Source organism: Falco peregrinus, chromosome 11, assembly GCF_023634155.1.
Source record: "Falco peregrinus isolate bFalPer1 chromosome 11, bFalPer1.pri, whole genome shotgun sequence".
Lineage (NCBI taxonomy): Eukaryota > Metazoa > Chordata > Aves > Falconiformes > Falconidae > Falco > Falco peregrinus.
In genome coordinates this window covers 1458251-1476902 of record NC_073731.1, presented here as the reverse complement: position 1 = coordinate 1476902, position 18652 = coordinate 1458251, and the positions used below count along the sequence as shown (strand labels likewise).

Sequence of the window (18652 nt, the reverse complement as noted above, 5' to 3'; positions counted from 1 at the left end):
TTGCTTTTCTGCACCTCAGAACAATTCCAGCCTTCTGTGTGACCTGAGCCCAGTCCTCATGTCTGAAGGCAGAAGTGGAGTGTTGCCCTTAGGACTGACTTCTCTGTAGCCTTTGTTCATTCAGCACTAGTGTGTTTGTGAGAGGTGTGCTAAGCAAATACAAATTTACAGGCTTTAACCTGCCTGTGGCAGGGAATTTCACAAAAGGAAGCCTGAAGCTATTGCTCAGTGCCAGATACATGAGCCTGTGAAACAGTCGACAGCAAAACCTGCTGGAAAAACTTTTATACTGACTCTGCCTGTACCCCAGCCTGAACATCCTCATCTGTGTGAAAAGGGCTAGCACCACTCTCAGTTGTCCTGACTTGGGCCCCTTCTCTCTCTGCAGGTCACTTCACTGGTCGAGGTGTTGTGCCTTCTGGTGTTCTTTGGCCGACTGGTACATTTTGCAAAAGTCACCCTTCGCAACGTCTTCTGGAAGGATACCAAGAACATCTGCATCATGGTTGCAATCCTGGTGAGTTAGGCCTAGGGGAGCCTCCAAGGTTGAAGTGGCTGATGCGGAGGTGGCGTTTTCCCCCTGTTGCTTTCCTGGTAACAAGCCTGATGTACAAGAGCCCTGGTCAAATCAACCAACAGTTGGGCCTGTTCTCATGAACCTGTCACCTGTGCGTGTCTTCTATCAGATAACCCTATTGTCATCACCATCTAGACACATCTCTGACATTACTTCTGGGAATTTTCCTTCTTTCTTCTACAGTTATCCCTAACAGACTTGACCATATGTGGGGTTCTCAGGATATACAATGTGAGGAGCATTCGATGGTCAAGAATTGTGAGGCCCATCTTCCTGATCAACTTTGCAGAGAGTCGCCAGGTAAGGAAGAGACCTGGTGGGATGTACCCCTGGTGCAGGATCCTGTTTTTAGACAGCCTGCTGCTTTCTGAGATATAGGGAATTTAGTAGAAAGGTTTTTGTGCAGAAGTGGCAGAATTCAGGTTCCTGTGAGTGAAGGTTTCTTTCAGAGGTGACCCAAAGCAATAATTTGAGACAGAAAAAAGGGTGCATTAGCACTGGTGCTGCTTGGGGTGTTGTGCAAAGCACTAAAGGGCTCCTGCCTGTACCTACGGGCTGGGTTATTGCTGTCCAAAACCCTGAGCATGCTTGGAACTAGAGGTTCTCACCAAACATGGTGCTGTGATTATTTAGGGAAGATCATGCTTAAAGCGTAAGACTGCAAGGAGAAGGAAGAATGTTTCTTGTAAGGTCAGCCTGTGTGCTGTGTTTAGTCCAGCCTGTATGGGAGGAGCAGCCTCTGTTTCCAAGCAGAGTTAGGTGCTGTCCTCAGGAGGCGTCAGCATGAGCAGTGCTGCAGATAAGAAAACTGTTTCTCCCTAGGTCAGGGACCAGGTTGCTTATTTCTGGAAGTCTCAGAGGTGAACAACCACATGTGTTGTGCTGTTCTTGGAAGGTGAACTTGCAGTCCAGATGGGTGATTTGGACTCTGATTCCTGTTGTCACAGGGAGATCTTTGCCCTGCTGCCCAAGACTGTTCTGGTCCTGACTTAGAAATGAATAAGCTGTTGTGGTATGGAGGCCTGGGGCAGGGAGCAGTTGAACTCTTGGGCTCAGAGTGTGTGTTTTGTGGCCTAAAGTGATGGGCTTCTGTCCCTGATCGGTCCCCTGCAGCAAGAGCATCTCAGCAGTGCGGCAGGGCCCTCTGTCCCTCGGCTAGCCGAGTTTGTGGTGGTGTGTGGATAGGATCTGCCCTTGTTGCATCTCCTCTGGGGAATGAGGAGGAAAGGCCTGATACCCTTGCACGGGTTTTAGCAGAACGGAGCTGGCATGTCTGGGTCAGAATTTCTGCCCTGTGACAGAAGTGTACCTGTGGAACCACTTTGCTTGCCTGTCCCTGTGTAGGTGTGTGATCCAGGTGGGTTGATAAGGGGGAAAGACAAGTAGCACCTTGCCTCTAAACACTTCCTTTCTCCCTGGCAGATTCGGAGAGCCTTCCGCAGCATCCGCAACACACTGCCAGAGATCACCTACGTCTTCTTGCTCTTCATGTTTAGCCTTCTCATGTTCTCCCTCATGGCCTTGAAGCTGTTTGGTGAGAGGTGTGAATATTTCTTTTGCTCAGAGCTGGATGGGAAGAATGTGTGTGATACTTTCGGGCAGGAGAGAATCTGGCAACTCCAAATGATTACTAGTGAATACAAGCACTGCTGATATGTGTAGTTCCTGTGGTGCGATGTGATCTCTGTGCTTAACTTTGGACTGTCCTTTTCCTTCTAGGAATCTCCAGACGGCAGAAGGTATGCCGTATTTCAAAAACTACCTAGAAATTGTGTTTGACCTCTATGTGCTGGTGACGGCAGCAAATAGCCCGGATGTCATGTAAGTATGCTGAGCTTGCAGTCTTTCTGTTGTGAATGCTGGTGCCCCGCTCCTAGTGGCAGGATCTCTGGTTAGAACAATCCTGTGTCTTGCACAACAAGGTATTTCAGAGTGGCAACAGGGCTCTTACTTTTTCCAGCCTGCGAGGGTTTCGTGAATTCTCAGCTATCTGTTGTATAAATGGCTCTGAACCAGGATCTGAGGTTAGGAAGACTTCTAGAAAATCTGTATTAAAAATCCTGCTTTCCAAGTGACCCAGTTTCCAATGAAGGCTTACACTATAGCAGGGGTCCTCAAACTTTTTAACCAGGGGGCCGGCGCGCGGATAAAGTGGCAGGAAGCCATCTGCGACTGCTTGGTTTCCCCCCCCCAGCCCGCGGCGGAGGAGGGCGGGGGGGTCTGTAAATACCAGGGGGCGGATTGAGGACCCTGGGGGGCCGTATCCAGCCCGCGGGCCATAGTTTGAGGACCCCTGCACTAGAGGGACAAACACACACGCTTTTGGATTAAAAGCCTTTCCTGGAAAGGAAGGGTGTGATTTAATCATCAGATGTCTTTTTCTTTCATAATATTTGCAGGGCTCTCTAGGCAGACTTTTTAAAATTTTCACAGCTGTGTTAAGCTTATGTGAGAGTTGGGCTTCACATCCTTATTTGTTCCAAGTTCCCATTTCGGCTTTTATTGTCAAGGTGCCATCAAAGAGGAAGGGCAGGCCAGGAATGGCACACTCGTACTGGAGATGTGCTGAACAGAACTGGAATGTTACAGGGGCCCTGGGCATTTAGACTGAGAAATGCCTCTAGTCTTCCTAGATTAAGTAGAAGAGGAGATCTGAGCGCAGTGAGGGTCTGGAAAGCCAGTAACCAGCTTCTGACTAAGGCATCACCTCAAGACTTTGCACTTAAATTTAGCCATGCTGACAGAAACTTCATGTCTGTGCTTTCTCTTCTGTATCCCTTCAGTCAGGGCCTGATAAACAGGATGAAAACCTAGCGGGGAAAAAAATGTTTTCCAAAGGAGCTAATCCAGGTTTTAGCTTGGCTGTTATCTAGCAAGTTTGATCTGCCTCTTGAAAACAGTACTTGGAAATCCATCTGGAAGATTGTTTTCTTATGGCTTCTTTTATTTTCCTGCTGGTCTGCCTAACATGTAGCGATCTCTCTGCTTCTTTAGGATGCCAGCATTTGACTTCAGCTCATGGTACGCCCTGTTCTTCATTGCCTTTGTCATTGTCAACACTTATATCTTCATGTCTCTCTTCCTGGCTGTTGTGTACAATAACTACAAAAAACACCTCAAGGTAATGTTTGGAGGGGGTGAGTTGCAATTGGTGACTGCCTGCTGTTCTGTATAACCTTGTAAGGAAATACCTGTTTTCAGTTGGCTCTAAGTGCACGGCACGCTTTTTATGCCACTGCGTGTGCCCTTAAAGCAAAGGGAACTTAAAGGGAGGCCAAATTAAATAGTTACTCTTTGCTGCTTCTGCTCAAACTGAGTAGGTGTGGTTTGGTACTTGTGATCAAAAGGTGAGAGCTGGGAATTCCTGAGTGTTCCCATGAAGGAACTGGCTCTTTCTCAGTAAGCAGGCTGCTAGGTCTTCCCAGAAGCTGGTCTCCTAAGGGTATAAGGTTCTTCAGCCTGCTTGTAATCATGTGCAGAAGCGGATCTCCACCCCTGTTCTCAGCAGTATTCACTTACGGATGGGAAGCATGTGTGGGCACATCCTCTTTGCTTCTGTGACCTGTGGACATGCAGATCCTGTGATCTTTACATCTCCTTCCTGTTAGGGACTATCCTTTGTCTTTTCTTCCGGTTTTTCAACGCATCTCCCAGCAGCAAGCAATCTGTTGATACTTCCAGTGTGCTGTGCAAGAGAGCCCATGGCTGCCTGTTAAATAGCATTTCTCATCATCCCCGCTGACTGTGCTGTACTCATTGTGTCTAATACCACTCCAACTGTGTTCCTCTGAGTCTCTTCTTGCATCTCTGTGCCATGAAAATAAGATATTTAAAAGCAAAAAGGGGAAAGGGTGACTGCCATTGCCTGAATCACAATAATCTCTCTAGAATGAGATCCGCAAGCTTGCTTACATGAAGCACCGCAAGATGATAGAGGCCTTCAACCTCCTGAAGGAAGAGGAGGGAGCACAGTTTGTGGTTAGAGAAGCCCGGTGGAAACAGCTTGTCAAACTGGTGGCTCCTGATACCAGCAACTCCCACCGAGAGCTGCTGCTACGCATTTCGGATGATGAGCAGAAGGGTTTCATAGGTGAGCAGTGGGTCAAGGGACTGGGGAGAGCCTGTGGTCAGGAGCCTGCTGCTTCAAGGGTTTTGGCACTGGGACTGGTCATTTGTAATGGACCCAGAGGGACTCTAGGCCCCTCTTCCTGCTTCCCTCTGGACTGCTTAAGTCCTGAAAGGTGTTCTTTCTGCCTGTGCTGTAGCCCACGTCGTGTACACTGTGGGTGGCTCTTCAAAGCCATTTGAGATCAGGCCAAGCTCACCATGGCAAACAGGACCTCCTGTTGTCAGCACAGGGCAAGGAAAGCCTCCCTTGTTACCAGATTCTGCCAAGCAATGTGGCTTCCCTCACAGTCCTCTAGAGCCTCTTGCCCTGCTCCTGCTGGAGACAGGATATCAGGAGAGATGGGTCAGTCATGCTAGTTTATGCCCATCCTGATTGTTAAAGGTTTGTGTTGGTTGTTGGCCTGTGGCTTGAGCCAGTCCCCCCAGGAATGGGGCACAGGAGCTGTTTGAGTACAGAGTGCAGCCTGTCCTGTGGGCACATGCATTGCCTGCTGCCATAAACAGATACTGAGTCCAGGTTGCTGCAATTCATGTGCATATGGGTTTGCGTTTGCCAGATGGTGTCTTTTTTTTAATGACAGCAGACTGATGTGTAGTGCTCTCCTCTGCTACAGACAAGAAGTCCTTTGTACAACTGGCAGATCTCCTCAACATCCAGGTGATTACTCTGAAAATACGCAGCCATCCGCTGGGGCAGTGGATGCCTCGTGTATACAAGTCAGCAGCAAGTCGGTTCCTGCGCAGCATGGTTAGGCACAGGTAAGCCTCTGCTGGTGGAGGAAGCAGCTCTTAACATTCAAAGGGCTGCAGAGCAGCGGTGGTGCAAGCAAAAGCTTATCTGGGTGTCCTGCTGGAAAGCACAAAGTGCGTTTAGGCAAACATCAGGCGTTCAGTTTTCAAGTGTTCTGTGGACCAGCTCTGATCTTAGGTGACCTTAAGTGTTGTGGAGAAGCTAGACTTGGCTGTTGGTAAGTCCATACCTATTCCAGTCCCACTTACTCAGATTCTTCATGTGCCTTGAAGGACCAGACTAAACGCTTCACTTTAAGGTGATCTTACCTCAGCAGTCTCTGCAGCAAAGCTGCATCGTGCTGCTTCATCAGCTCTTACCGAGATGGTACTGTGAGCTAGAGCTAGAGATCTGAGTCTTCCCAAAATTGCAGAACTACTGAGGTTGGAAGGACCATCTAGAAACGGTCTAGTGTAACCCCCTGCTCAAAGCAAGGTCAGCTAGAGTAGGGTACTCAGGGCTATGTCTAGTTGGGTTTTGAGTGTCTCAAAGGATGGAGATTCCGTAACCCCCATATAACCTGTTCCAGTGTTTGACCATCCTCTTGTTTTAAAACAAACAAACAAAAAAACCTTTTTTTGTTTAAATGGAAAATCCTGTATTTCAACTTGTGCCCCTTGCCTCTTGTGCTTTCACTGGATACCACTGAGAAGAGTCTGGCTCCATCTTCTCTCCACCTTCCCATCAGGTATTTATGCATATTGAGCTGCCCCTTCTCCCCTTCAGGCTGAGCAATCCCAACCCTCTCAACATGTTAGATGTCAGACTATCCTATCCCCTAATTGTTTTTGTGACCCTTTGCACTCACTTCTAGTATTTTCATGTCTCTTGTACTGGGGAGCCCAGTTCTCAACACAACACTCCAAATGCAGCCTCAGCAGTACTGACTAGATGGCGGGGGGGATGACTTCCCTGGACCTGTTAACAGCACTCTCTAATGTAGCCCCAGGATGCTCTGGGCCGCCTTTGCCACCAGCAGTCATTACTGGCACATGTTTAATCTGACAACCAAGACCTGCTCAGACCCTCTGCAGTGCTGCTTTTCAGATGATTGACCTCCCAGCCTGCACTGGTGCCTGAGGTTATTCCTCCCCAGGAGCGGGACCTTGCGTTTTGCTTTGAACATGGTGGGATTCCTCTCTGCCCACTTTCCCAGCATGTCTAGGTCCCTCTGACTCCAGCGCACCCAGTGGGTGTACCAGCCACGCCTCCCAATTTTGTATAGTCTTCTGGTTTACCCATCCAGCCTTTCTGCTTGGGAAATGCTGCTTGGCATGTTGGAAACACAGTAGCAGTCTCTAAGAGTTTGTTTAATACTGAGACCATTGACACTGGTGTACTTTGAAGGCTTGTGCTCTTTTTTCTGTTGAACTTCAAAAGCAAAGCTAAACTCTGCAGTAACTTCTCCTAAACTCTTACATTTGGGGAGAACTGATGGGTAAAGATAGTTTCCTAAATGGCAGCATTTGAGACAGGAAGCAAAGAACTTCTGAAATAACTGCGTAACTTTTACCTGTTTGGGTGTGGCAAACTGATTTTTTTTTTTCTTCTTGCAGGGGATTTGTTTGGACTTACGACATAATCATTCTAATAAATGCTATCTTCATTGCTCTGGATGAGGAAACCCCTTATATTTCTTACGCGGAGTGGGTCTTCCTTGCTTTGTATATAGCCGAGATACTCCTGAAAGTGTATACTTATGAACCGAGAGCATTCTTTGGCAAAAATCAGTTCTGGAACTGGTAAGTGGGATCAATGTTTGTGTTAAAGATGGTGTGAAAAGTTGTGAGACTTTTTGTGTTTGTGTTCAGCTCCTCAAAACCTGAAAGTTTCTTGGAGAGATGGGCTGCTTAACTCACATGCCAGGGCATAACTGAAATGATTGGATGCATCAGAGGACATTGTGCTCTTTCGTGGCCTAATCTGGCTCTGACAGAGACTACTGTGCTCTGCTCTGCTCTGCTCTCTCAGTCAGGGGTTGCTCTGCAGCATGTGAAGATGGTGGCTGGGCAGGGGAAAGTGTTTCCCTAAACCTAGCTTTCCCATCTTCCCACCCTGCAAATAGTTGGAGATGGTGCAGGGCTGTGTGGTGCAGATGTGAGGAAGAGGGGTCACTACTTGTTTTTGTCATGTGGCAGCTTAAGCACCCCTTCTGTCACCATAAATCTAACGGCACTGCCTTCCCTCGTGCTAGGTTTGATACTCTCATCATCTTTGCTGCCTTGACTGCAACGATACTCAATACCACCCTGAAATCGAGTAAGTGCAGCTTAACTAGTCTGCATGCATCTGGGAAACTCGGTGGTCTTGAGTAGTCTTTTGCTATCGCCTCAGGCTTGGGAGACTTTTTGACAAGATAATGAATTTCCTATAGGGTGTCTAAGAACTAACCCAGTCTGTTCTGGTTTTTTTTTTTATAGCTACCTTGTTATATATATGTTTAACAAGGACATAATTGTAACAAATGTAAGAACATGCTTTATCTCTATGCTTCCCTGATTATTTTTCATAACAAACCAATTATTTTTTTCTTTCTTTCTCAGCCACAAAGTACAACAGCCAACAGATCCTGGATATTGTCTTCATCTTAAGGGTCCTCAGGCTAATAAGGATTGTTGACAGCGTTCAAAGGTAATGAAGAGAATGGGATAGGGATACGGTTGGTTTGGGGCAGGGTATGAGGGTGGGCAGGCTGTGTCAGAAGCTGGCCAAGGCAGTGCCTTGAGTTGCTCTGCATGGCTACTTTGGATTGACCATGGCCACTCAACAAAGCAGCCCAAGGCCTTGTCCCAGCATGCCTGGGGCAAGCCCAGCAGCCTCTCTGGAGGGTTCCTTATTTATAAAGACATGTGGGGAGCATGGGCATGGCCTTTATAAGAGCCTCCCCACACCAGGTGTTGTCGTGAATCGTTTGCTGTAGGTTCCGGGTCATCATGAACACGCTGATAAACATCGTACCAACAATGTTGACATTTGGTGGGCTGACTCTGGTAAGAAATCATGGTGTCTTAGCTCAAAGCACTCCAGTTTTACAGGAATGTGTCTTAAGTCTCAGGCTCATGCTGTTTCCAAGAGGATAAATGCAAATTTCTGGATGGCGGGCCCTTGAAACTGTAAGTGTCCACTTGACCCTTGGTCATTGCACGAGTAAATGTGTGCAGAGGGGCTGGGTTCCTGCTGGCTGCCGGGTCAGGACATCCTTCTTTGCTCCATGGGGCAGTGAAGATGTTCTCTGCGGTCTGGGTCTCACACTGTGAGAAATCAAACTATGGTTTGGGCAAGAAGCTGAATGAGAAATCTGTTTCTCTAATAACTCCCTAAAAATAGCTTCTATTATGATTTGAGAATACTTCATTTCTATGTACTTGGGCTGTAGTTCTTGGCTTATTTATTCCTGCCTGGTAATCGCTCTCCAGTGGCTTGGGTCTCTTGGACTCTGTGCTGCCCCTCAGCTGCTTGCTGGCTCTGTAAAAACTGGAAAACCTGCTGGAACTCTAAAATTGCTGTGGAGCTTGCTGGTCACTGGAGAAGCAGGCAATGGGGTTTCTCTTCCCAGGTTGTGTACTGTATATTTGCTATCATTGGCATGGAGTTGTTCTATGGGAAAATCCAGTTCTTTCCTGCAAACTCAAATGCTCCTCACGCCCTGGAATGCGGAAACCCAGCTCTCAAGGATTCTCTGTTTGCCCGTGGGAAATACTGCAAGAATAATTTCAACAACTTTGCATCGTCCTTCATTGTCCTGATGGAGCTCACTGTAGTCAATCAGTGGCATGATATCCTTTGTGGCGGAAGGTTCAAACGAGAGTGCAGTGATCCGTGCTCTTCCCCTTGTATTGCACACACCCGTGCACGTAGTGCCAGGCAACAGAGAAATGGTCCCTGCAGAGGGCTTTGGTCAGAAGGTTGTTGCTGGCCAGGTTATCTGGTTCTTCTCTTTGCACTTCTCTCCAGCAAGACGTTCTCCTTTAATGTTCTTGCCCTTAACTCCCGTTATACTCTTTGCCAATGGATTTGCCAGCGTGACAGTTCAAGCTGCAAAGCTGTATTTCATTGCCTTCCATATTGTGATGGTGATAATTATTGTCAAGTAAGTTTTGGGTTGCTCTCAGCCACTTTGAAAGGAAGAGGGGCTCTGCTTGCTGCCAGGGCACTGCTGATGGCCCCAGTGTCACAGGTGGTGTGGCCCTTGGAGACAGGCAGGATGTGTTGTAGAGGAATCTGCAGCATCTGTTCTCATCTCCCCTGACTGAGAGCTCTCCGTGTCTGGCAGAGGAGGGGATGGAGTGCTGGGTGATGAGCCTGGGAGATGGTAGATGATGCCCAAAAGCAGGGGGCATGCCAGTAAGGAAACGCTGACATGTAATTCTGCTCATCATTTCTTTCAGTATCTTTGTGTCATTCATTTTGGAAGCTTTCTTTGTGGAGTACTCCCTAGAGAAGAGTGAAGTAGAAACAGCCATTGAACAGAAAATCCAGGAGCTGGGAATGGGAGTTCAAGAGTAAGCCCCCCCAAAAAAGGGCAGTGCTGGTTGTGGCTGGTATGGCACATGTGAGGGCTGTGGGACTGGAGGAAAAAGCCACCCTTGGTCCCAAGGTGTGAGCTGAGACTCCTCTTGTCACAAAGTTCTTGCTAACCTGTCATGACCATGTAGGCTTGGTCTAGGTGTTACCAGAAGGCTTCTTGCATTGGCCTTGCAGCTGCCTTGCCAAGCTTTTCCAGCCCAGGGCTGTTGCCCGGAGGATGCTGGATGCTAACACCGTGACTGGTGCTTGCCCTGTCTGAGAGAATCCGTTGCCTCTGAGTACATGTGGGCCCCAGGGTAGAACGTGCTCCCCTCTAGGTAACTTGTGGCCCTTCTTGTGTAGGGATGAGCTCCAGGATGAACAGCTCCTTGATAACATGGAGAGTGCCGAGCATGACCTCGAGGGGGAAGGTGAAACAAAGCCACAGTCTAAAGGGCTGGTGTTTAAAATTGCCTCCAAACGTAAGTGCAGCCCTACAGTGTGCTCAGTCTTTTGTTTAAGAGGCCGAGGCTCTGAACTGTCCCTGATCGTAACCCTCTCTCTGAGGAAGCTCCTAAGCACATCTGCTTCCTTTGGGCTACAAAGACTGCTAAACCCAGCTGGAGACTTTGGGAATTGTGGACACTCTAACGTTTGCTGTTTCTTTTTACTTCTGTAGCAACTCCTTTTCCTCTCTCCTACCTCTGCCCTTCTGTGCACGCTTGTCTTCCTTACCAGCCCACGCAGACATTGCTGTGGTGCTGCTGTTGCCGAGACTTGGTTTTCTTTTCTCGTTCCTACATGCACTTTGTATTCGTCCTGATTTGGATCACAGGGTGACTGTATGCTTCTTTCCTCTAGCTTAGTGGCTACTTTTTGATCTGTGGGCTTTCTTGCTATGCCTTAGCAGTTCACCAGGCTTGTGCTTCTTGGCATGTCAGCTCACTGGGATCACAAATCCGTTGAAGGACACACGGGAATAGAAGCACTTAAAATAATGGTCTTACCCTTTACAAGTGCTTACGCTGCTTAAAAGTATGTGGAGGTAAAACGCCAGGAAACATAATTTGGGGTGTTTTCTTGCCTGTTCAGCGTAAAGCGTGGGGAGCAGCCTTTGACTAAGAGCTGCCTTAAGTTAGCTGCTACCTCACTTCTGCTGAAGAACAGGAATGGATGCTTACAATGACTCTTCTTTTGGCCACCTGCAGGCTACAGGACGGTTGATGCTCTGCTCCAGCGCATGTTTGAGGCAGAGATACCCCTTGAGGATGAAGGCCCTTCATTTGAAGAGATCTTAAACTTGTCCCCTGCCACCACTGTACCTAGTAATCTGACTTCTGAGAGTGCAGCCTAATGGGGGCGACCCACGGTGGTCGAGAAGGAAAAGCTAATTCTCAGCTGCCCCGGTCTGGAGCGTGTTCCCTGGCTGGCTGCTCAGCACGTGGGGAATGGATTAAGCAGCAGAAAGGACAGCTGAGGCTGGAAACAGCTTCATCATGTAAAGGAGCTTTCTCTCATGTAAAGTCTCATATAAATGTTGAAACTGGAACTACCCTTATGGGAAAGCAGAGGGAGAGCTGGTGTATCTGACCGTGCCGGCTGAGTAATGGTGCCGTATGCAGTATGTTATGAAATACCTACTTGTAACTGGAATGTTGTATTACAGCACTTTTATATGCATATGTGGACCTATGTAAGCTGGATTAAACAGCTTTTTAGTGCATTAAATTCAGCAGTCTGAAAAAAAGCAACCATTTATCATGGAGTTGTTGATGGGAGGGGCTGGGTGTACAGCATCGTATCATCCTCCTCGCACTCCCCCAGGCGCAGGGTCCTGGGATGTGGTGATGATGATGATGGGTGTTGTGTTAAAGGGGATGGAGTAATTTGGCAGAAAATAAACCCCCTTGCCTTCTAACTCTCCTCACAAGGTGGGAGGTTAGGTGTGACTGGGTTTGAATTCTAAGTGATGTCCAATTTACTGCCATCAGTCCAGTCGCATTTAATATGTATATTAAACTGCTGCAGATCTGGATACACTAATAGCGGTCTGTGCTGCCAGTCCAGCCGTGCTCGTGAACTAGGACAGCCACACTCTGGGGTTTGGTCATGTTCTATGAGAAACTGTGATGACTAGTGACTTAACAGTGCAGTTTGATTTGTGCAACAGATATACAGGTTTTTGGATCGCTGGTGATAGTGACTGTCTGCAGAAAAGCATGTGCAGGTAAAATGTTACTAAGTGTAAAACATGTGGAAAAGTTACAGATGATACAGCCTGGTTATAAATATCGGAGAGTAACTCTCTAATAGATATTTCAAAACTTCCTGAAGAAGTGCTTAGTTTAAGTCTCATCTAAGGGGGGGGGGGGGGGGGGGGGGGGGGGGGCGGGGAGGGGAGGGGAGGGGAGAAGAAAGGCTCAGCCTGTCAGCTGGTCCCAGCAGTCAGTCTCGGTGGTCTCTTCCCTATTTCTCCCCTCATTCATTCACCTTTTATACTTTTCTTTACTCTCAGGTGGAGCTTGAGTGACTCTAGTCATACATTCCTTTATTATGATTGGTGTAAAGTTCTCTTGCTTTCATTTAACGATACAGTTCATTTTAAATTTACTGTGCGCGCTTCCCTGACCGGGGGATTCCCCCTCTGTGGGGGGGAGGGCATCTGCGTAGGAAGTTGCAATCTCCCACTACCACAATTATTTTACCCTAGCATCCTTGAATTATCTCTCTGCCTTGTCGGAAGACTCCTTATCTACATTCTTGCTGCTTATCATTTCCTTGAAGTGTGAGGGGTCCGGTTCCCGACCTTCTCCGCCACGATGATGGATGATACGGCTCCTGCTTGCGCCTTGGCCGCAGCAGTGGACACCTCGTGTATTTGCCCCCGATGGGACATGTGGTGCCATCAGGCTCCCAACCCTGCAGGGAGCACAGCGGGGCCCGGCTGGGGGGCTCCGCGCCTCCCCTCGCTGCTCCTGTGGGGCAGTGGGCTGTGTGGCCCCCGCGTGCCAGCCCCAAGGTGGCCGTTGTGTATGTCCCCCTGCGCAGCCCCCCTGTCCCTCTGCCCAGCAGCGTCCTGCGAAGGCCGGGTTACTGCTTTGTACATTTATTCTTTTTATTATATATTCTTTTTATTTATATACTTTTTAAGTTTAATTTTTCAAGATTTTAATTAAAAAAAAACTTTTATTTTTTAATTTTGGAATATTTTTATTAAATTTTGATAGCCGGGTTTTCCCGCCGCGGGCCTCCGCCCTGCTGCCGGCAGCCCCTCCCGGCCCCGCCCCGCCGGCGGGCGCTCACCCAATGGGGTGACAAGAGCCTGGCGGCCCGCAGGCGGGATTGGCGGAGAGGGTGGCCAATAGGGAGGCGGCGCTGGGCGGCTGCGCGCCTGCGCGCCGGGTTTGAATCGGTGGCGGTGGTTGAGCGGGGCCATGGACGGCGCCGTGCGGTCAGGGGGGGGCCGGGCCTGGCGGGGGGAATGGGGGGGGCTTGGGGCAGGGGTAGGCTGGGGGTGTGGGGCCCTCTGGGGCGGGGCAGCCGCCCTGAGGGCTGGGGGCTGCAGACCTCAGCCCCGGGCTCGGCCTGACCTGGCCTGAGGCGCCCGTCTGCCTTGCAGGAGCTACGAGGCCCAGATGCGGAGCTACGAGGCCGAGCTGCGGAGCTACCGAGGGCCGGACCCGCTGGAAGTGTGGGACAGGTCAGCGCGGCCGCGGCCTGGTTGCCGGCGGGGGCTGCGGGCCGCGGCCGGGCGCTGACCGGCGGGACCGTTGCAGGTACGCGCGGTGGGCCGAGGGATGCCTGCCCCTGCCGGAGCGGCAGAGCCGCCTGCCCGGCCTCCTGGAGCGCCTGGTGCAGGCGGGGATCGGCCACGAGAGGTACCGCCAGGATCCGAGATTCGTTAGCTACTGCGTGAAGCTGGTAGGTGCACGCGTATTAAGCTGCCCCCAAAAACTGAAGCTGCCCCGGCGGTCCGTAGCCCTGTGGCTGCAGAGAGCTGTGGGAGCAGCAGGAGCCCTCGGGGGAGGGCAGGGAGTTCCGCTGCGTTGCTCTCTGCAGGGGCTCCGAACTTCTCAGCCTTGCTGAAGGATAGCGTGCGGTTTTGAAGCTGCATTGTTGTTTACCTGGTGGGAGGTAACTTACCTACCAGCTGCTTCTATCTTGGGGAAAATAACGCTTTCCTATGATGGTATCTGGGAAATTGCTGTTGGGTTTTTTTTTTGCCTGTGACTTCCTTGGACGTTTTTGAAACATCTGCATCTTTATCTTGTGCAGGCAGAGTTCATCACTTCTCCTTGTCAGTATTTTGACTGCCTGTACGGATACGGAATTGGTACAAAGGCATCTAACTTCTATGTTGCCTGGGCTCAGCAGCTTGTAAAAGAAGGCAACGTGCAATGTGCAGGAGCTGTCCTTCAAAAAGGGCTTCACAACCAGGCACAGCCACGAGAGTGCTTGCAACAGCTCTACTGGTAATTCTTGACCCATCTTATTGAGCTATTCAAATAGCACACGGATAATTATTTCTTTGTCTTCTGTGTATGTGCCCTGTACTATAGCAGAGTAGGCCAATGATTATTTCAGTTAAAGGCACGTATAAACTCAACAATACTTTGCTGTTCAGTATTTGTTGGAGGTTTTGGAGGGTGTATCGAGAAGGGCTGTACCAGACTGTCTTCAGTGAAGTAAGGCCCAAAAATGAATCAATGAAGGGGTTTTCTTCCCTGCCTAGCATCTGCTAAGTAGTTCGAAGCTATAAAGATGCATAGCCTGGTCCGCTTCAGGCTGTCTACCTTGGGAATACTGTGTGTGAGCTTCCTTACTTGGAAGTTCAAGCAAGCTGGCCATGCTAATGACACCAGACTTTTCAAGTTTGGGACATCTGTATGTTTTCCAGAGTGTATTAACTGGCTGTGGCTCATCCCGTAGCTGCCTGTGCATCTATTGGCACTGCCAGCTGAATGCATACTGCAGCTGCTGCTTCATTTGGACCCTCTTTGATTTTGGTTTGTGGCCATAGCTGGAACTGCAGTGAAATCGGGCATCAGTTGCTGATCAGAGCTGGACTTTTTTAGCCCACTTTGGGGATGTGTTGACCATAATATGTGTGTCCAGTTACTTGTGCTTATCACAGAGTACTTAGCTGCGAATGGGTGCCCATTGGAGTTTAGCGCTTAGCTGTTGGAAGCTCTGGTGCTTATCGTGATGCTGTGTGTTCCCTCTGGTGATGATAAAACACAAACTGCCACCTATTGCAGGTGTTTTTATTTTTGTGAATGTGAAGCTAACAGTGTATATTGGTATACAGTAATGAGCGTCCTCTGGCTAACGAGGGGTTTTTTTAGTCTTAAATTTTGTGGCATGGTGACCATACGAGGAAATCAAAGGTTCCTGGGGTATGGGGAGGAATGACTGACTCAACAATAATAACTGACGTTTCTTGCAATTTAGCTGGCTGCAGAATTATGATCCTTGGAATCCTCCTTTGCAAGGTGAGGCTGAAGACACCTGCCTGTGAGCTGCAGCTCGATTAGATGACTCTCTTAACTCAATCAGTGAGTTTTGTCACTGAGGAAAATAATTTTCCTGTAGAAGCTGGGTGGGGGGTGGTGGTGGTGATTTCTGTTTTCCTGGCCATATTTAAAATTCATAAGGGGAGTGTATTCAAAATGAGGTATTAGTTTTCTAGTGCTTAGTTAATAGAAATCCATAAATAAGAAAACTATTCATACTCATTAATGCAAACCTATGTTATCTGTCCCAGGTGCTGCCGTTATAAAACCACTTCAAACTTCACAGGCTGCAAATCAGATGACTACTGGAAAAGGTCTTTCAAGTCCTACTGACCCACCATACACTTGCAAAAATCAGGTAAATTACTATTAATGAGCAATTTGTACATTGTGGGGAAAACGCAGTGCCCTCGCATAAAGTTTAGATTGATGATCTTGACTGGATAACAAAGATAAAATATGCTAGCTACATCTCGTGTAGCTCAAAAATGTTACTGGAGGGTTTTATCCTGTAAGCATCACATCTTTGTAGAAATACCTCAATGGGGAAGCATTGGGACACACTTTTTAGTCACTTGACAAGTTTCCAGAACCACAGGCAGAGTGATCCATCCAGCCGGTTAGCATTCTCCAGAGGAGTAATATTATAAATAGATTCTGTGCCAGCCATGCTTCTTGGAAATTGCCTACACTGAATTTTGGTGAAATTCCTCTTAAATACCCTCTTTAAGAATGAATACAAGATAATGCCAGAGGAAGAAGAGAAATTTCCGGGCTGGTACTTGGTGGGATGGTGGCTTCTTGTAGAAGTCAATCTGTTGAGTTGAGAAATGAGTAGGGGATTACTTTATCACAGTTCATGAGCCTCTTTGTAGCTTGCCAGTTGGGTCTCATAAAAAGTTCCAGGTGAGGTTCTGTTCATACTTTGTGGAGGTCTTGAGTTAACTTTACAGTTCAAATCCTGTCACCCTGTAGTTGTCTTCCTGCACCCCCTTCCCCACAATAAAACAACAAAAGAAGAAACCATACTTCTTTTAACTCGGCTAAGTACCAGAATGCAGCGCTCGTTCTTCTGAGGTTTGGCAGGGCTAGTTAAAATTCTTCAGTCTTTGTAACGCAGTCAGATGAAAAGTGAACAGGAGGTGAAATTAAAGAGTGAAAGACTGTGGGTAAGAAACTGATGCAACCTTTCTCAACTCAGTCCTGTTTTCTAAAGTGCTTGTGTCTTTTTCCATTTGGTATTGCCTGCAAATACTGAAAGATATCTTGCATGATGGAATAGAGCTTAAAACTTACCATGTCTGCTGCCTATTCCTTCACTTGAGGTCGGATAGCTTGTTAAAGAAAGAAATTGGGTGAGGCCATCCGGTCTGTTCTTAACAAACCCAAGTGATTTTTAACAGACGTGCCTGTTTTTTGTAATAGAAACTACCTGTTCAACTAGTTCCCGTGTCCTTCTGGACTGCAGTTCCCAGAACTACATCTGTCTCTCTTAGTTCTCTGAGATCTTAGTTCGTCTTCCAAAAGTTCTCTGAGATTATGGCAAATTGTTACATGGTTAATTCTTCAGGATGAACTTCCTCAGGTTCTGATGACTTGTAGAACACTCGGATGTGTTCTTGCCACGCTCGTGGTCTGTATTGTCATTGCTTCAGTCAGAATTAAATATTGGGGGCTTCGTGGCTGCTGGTCTTGTTGAAATGGATGGCTAACTATAATGTTGGAATTCTTTCTTTTTTTTATTTTTTGTTTCCCCCTGCCCTGCTTTAGAGTCCTGATTCTGCTGGTACTCAGTCCAGTTCTTCTGGTGGAAGAGAAGAAGTGTAAGTGTGTAGGGTTTTTTTTTTTTAAGTCGCACTGTAGAAAAATTAACACGCTCCCAGAATAAGTCCAATTAACTTGAATAGAGTTTTTTCTTATTTTTCCTCACAGGAAGTATGTTACGTACATCTCCAAATCTGAAATTCTTCCCAAGTCATCATCTACTGTTGTTGAATGTGAGCAGGTTGCAATGTATGATAAAAACCTGCTCGTATGCGAAGGCTCTGAACTTTCCTTTGAGGAGCTAAGAGCCAAGAGATACTTCAAGAAACACGAGCGCCTCAGAAGACAGCAAGAATGGGGTATTCTTCTCTTTCCATCTAGCTATTTCAGAAACATTCTTATATTCTTGAAAAAACAGTAGTTGGCTGCATTCATTTCTTTTCAGCTCTCTACTGAAGCCTGAAACTGTCCTCAAAGCCCAGGTTAGCATCCCTGTACAGAAACAGGGTGGGGTGAGCTTGGGAATATCAGGTAACATGCCAAACAACTGACATCGATATTTACTGTTTGAGCTCATCCCTTGGGTTTGTCTTTTCAAACCTAGTTTTTCATAGAGAATGGAGTTTCTTCTGGGGAAACAGGAGGGAAGTGTGAGCAGCTCTTAGCAGTACTAGTTACCCTGGGGTGAGCTCTAGCTGTGGCGCTCTGCCACCAGTAATTCAAGATTGAGAGTGTCTTGGTTCCTATCAGTAGGCTGTAATCAGAGAGAGCTCAGAGTACGCTTTAAACTCCCATATGGTCACATATGATGCCACATTTTGTCCTTGGCCCCAGTCAGTCAAAGGCGTGCTGCAGCAGAGTGACACTGTCTTCACTTGGCCGCCTTGGCAAATGTGGCTGCGGGATGCCTCTTGTATAGTCTGCGCTGGCAGGCTTCTAGCTGGGAGGGTTCTCAAGGCATAGAAAAGTCTGTAATTAGAGGTAATACCTTTGTTTGCTGAATGATGATGTTTTGGAGAACAAGTAGTGGGCTTTCAAATGGACAGATTAGGTCGTAGAGAAGCAAAGCCAAAACTGAGTGCAAATAAAGAGCCGCTACTTGGAATTTAGTTGTTTATCTGACCATTTATAGGAGGAAGAAAAAAGGTTGCTGGGGAATGTTGTTGGACGTAAGAAGGAATTATCTCATTTGGTAAAGGAAGAAACGGATGAGTTGTACTCAGCGGGACAGGGAGAGATTCAGTGGGAGTGTAGGTGGCAATGTGTTTTTAAAACAAATGTTTGAGTCTGGATTTTATTTTTTTTTTTTAATCCAGCAGCTGTGTATGATAATTCCCAGCTGGGCCTCTTCCCTTGGGGACGGCAGGCTCCATC

At 47.8% G+C, this 18652-nt stretch overlaps 1 protein-coding gene across 1 annotated transcript in view; it reads left to right on the top strand.

Moving 5' to 3' along the window:
- BUB1 (BUB1 mitotic checkpoint serine/threonine kinase) overlaps positions 1 to 18652 on the top strand; it is a 34278-nt gene that overhangs the window by 3525 nt on the left and 12101 nt on the right. The window contains exons 4-25 of the mRNA XM_055816213.1: positions 389 to 517; positions 761 to 877; positions 2000 to 2118; positions 2297 to 2398; positions 3572 to 3698; positions 4466 to 4667; positions 5320 to 5464; positions 7052 to 7237; positions 7690 to 7754; positions 8039 to 8126; positions 8416 to 8485; positions 9052 to 9271; positions 9495 to 9585; positions 9884 to 9997; positions 12672 to 12674; positions 13645 to 13701; positions 13778 to 13922; positions 14277 to 14473; positions 15453 to 15493; positions 15766 to 15872; positions 17285 to 17337; positions 17447 to 17637. Coding sequence (XP_055672188.1) covers positions 389 to 517; positions 761 to 877; positions 2000 to 2118; positions 2297 to 2398; positions 3572 to 3698; positions 4466 to 4667; positions 5320 to 5464; positions 7052 to 7237; positions 7690 to 7754; positions 8039 to 8126; positions 8416 to 8485; positions 9052 to 9271; positions 9495 to 9585; positions 9884 to 9997; positions 12672 to 12674; positions 13645 to 13701; positions 13778 to 13922; positions 14277 to 14473; positions 15453 to 15493; positions 15766 to 15872; positions 17285 to 17337; positions 17447 to 17637 — 2569 coding nt within the window. The remainder of the gene's footprint in view (positions 1 to 388; positions 518 to 760; positions 878 to 1999; positions 2119 to 2296; positions 2399 to 3571; positions 3699 to 4465; positions 4668 to 5319; positions 5465 to 7051; positions 7238 to 7689; positions 7755 to 8038; positions 8127 to 8415; positions 8486 to 9051; positions 9272 to 9494; positions 9586 to 9883; positions 9998 to 12671; positions 12675 to 13644; positions 13702 to 13777; positions 13923 to 14276; positions 14474 to 15452; positions 15494 to 15765; positions 15873 to 17284; positions 17338 to 17446; positions 17638 to 18652) is intronic.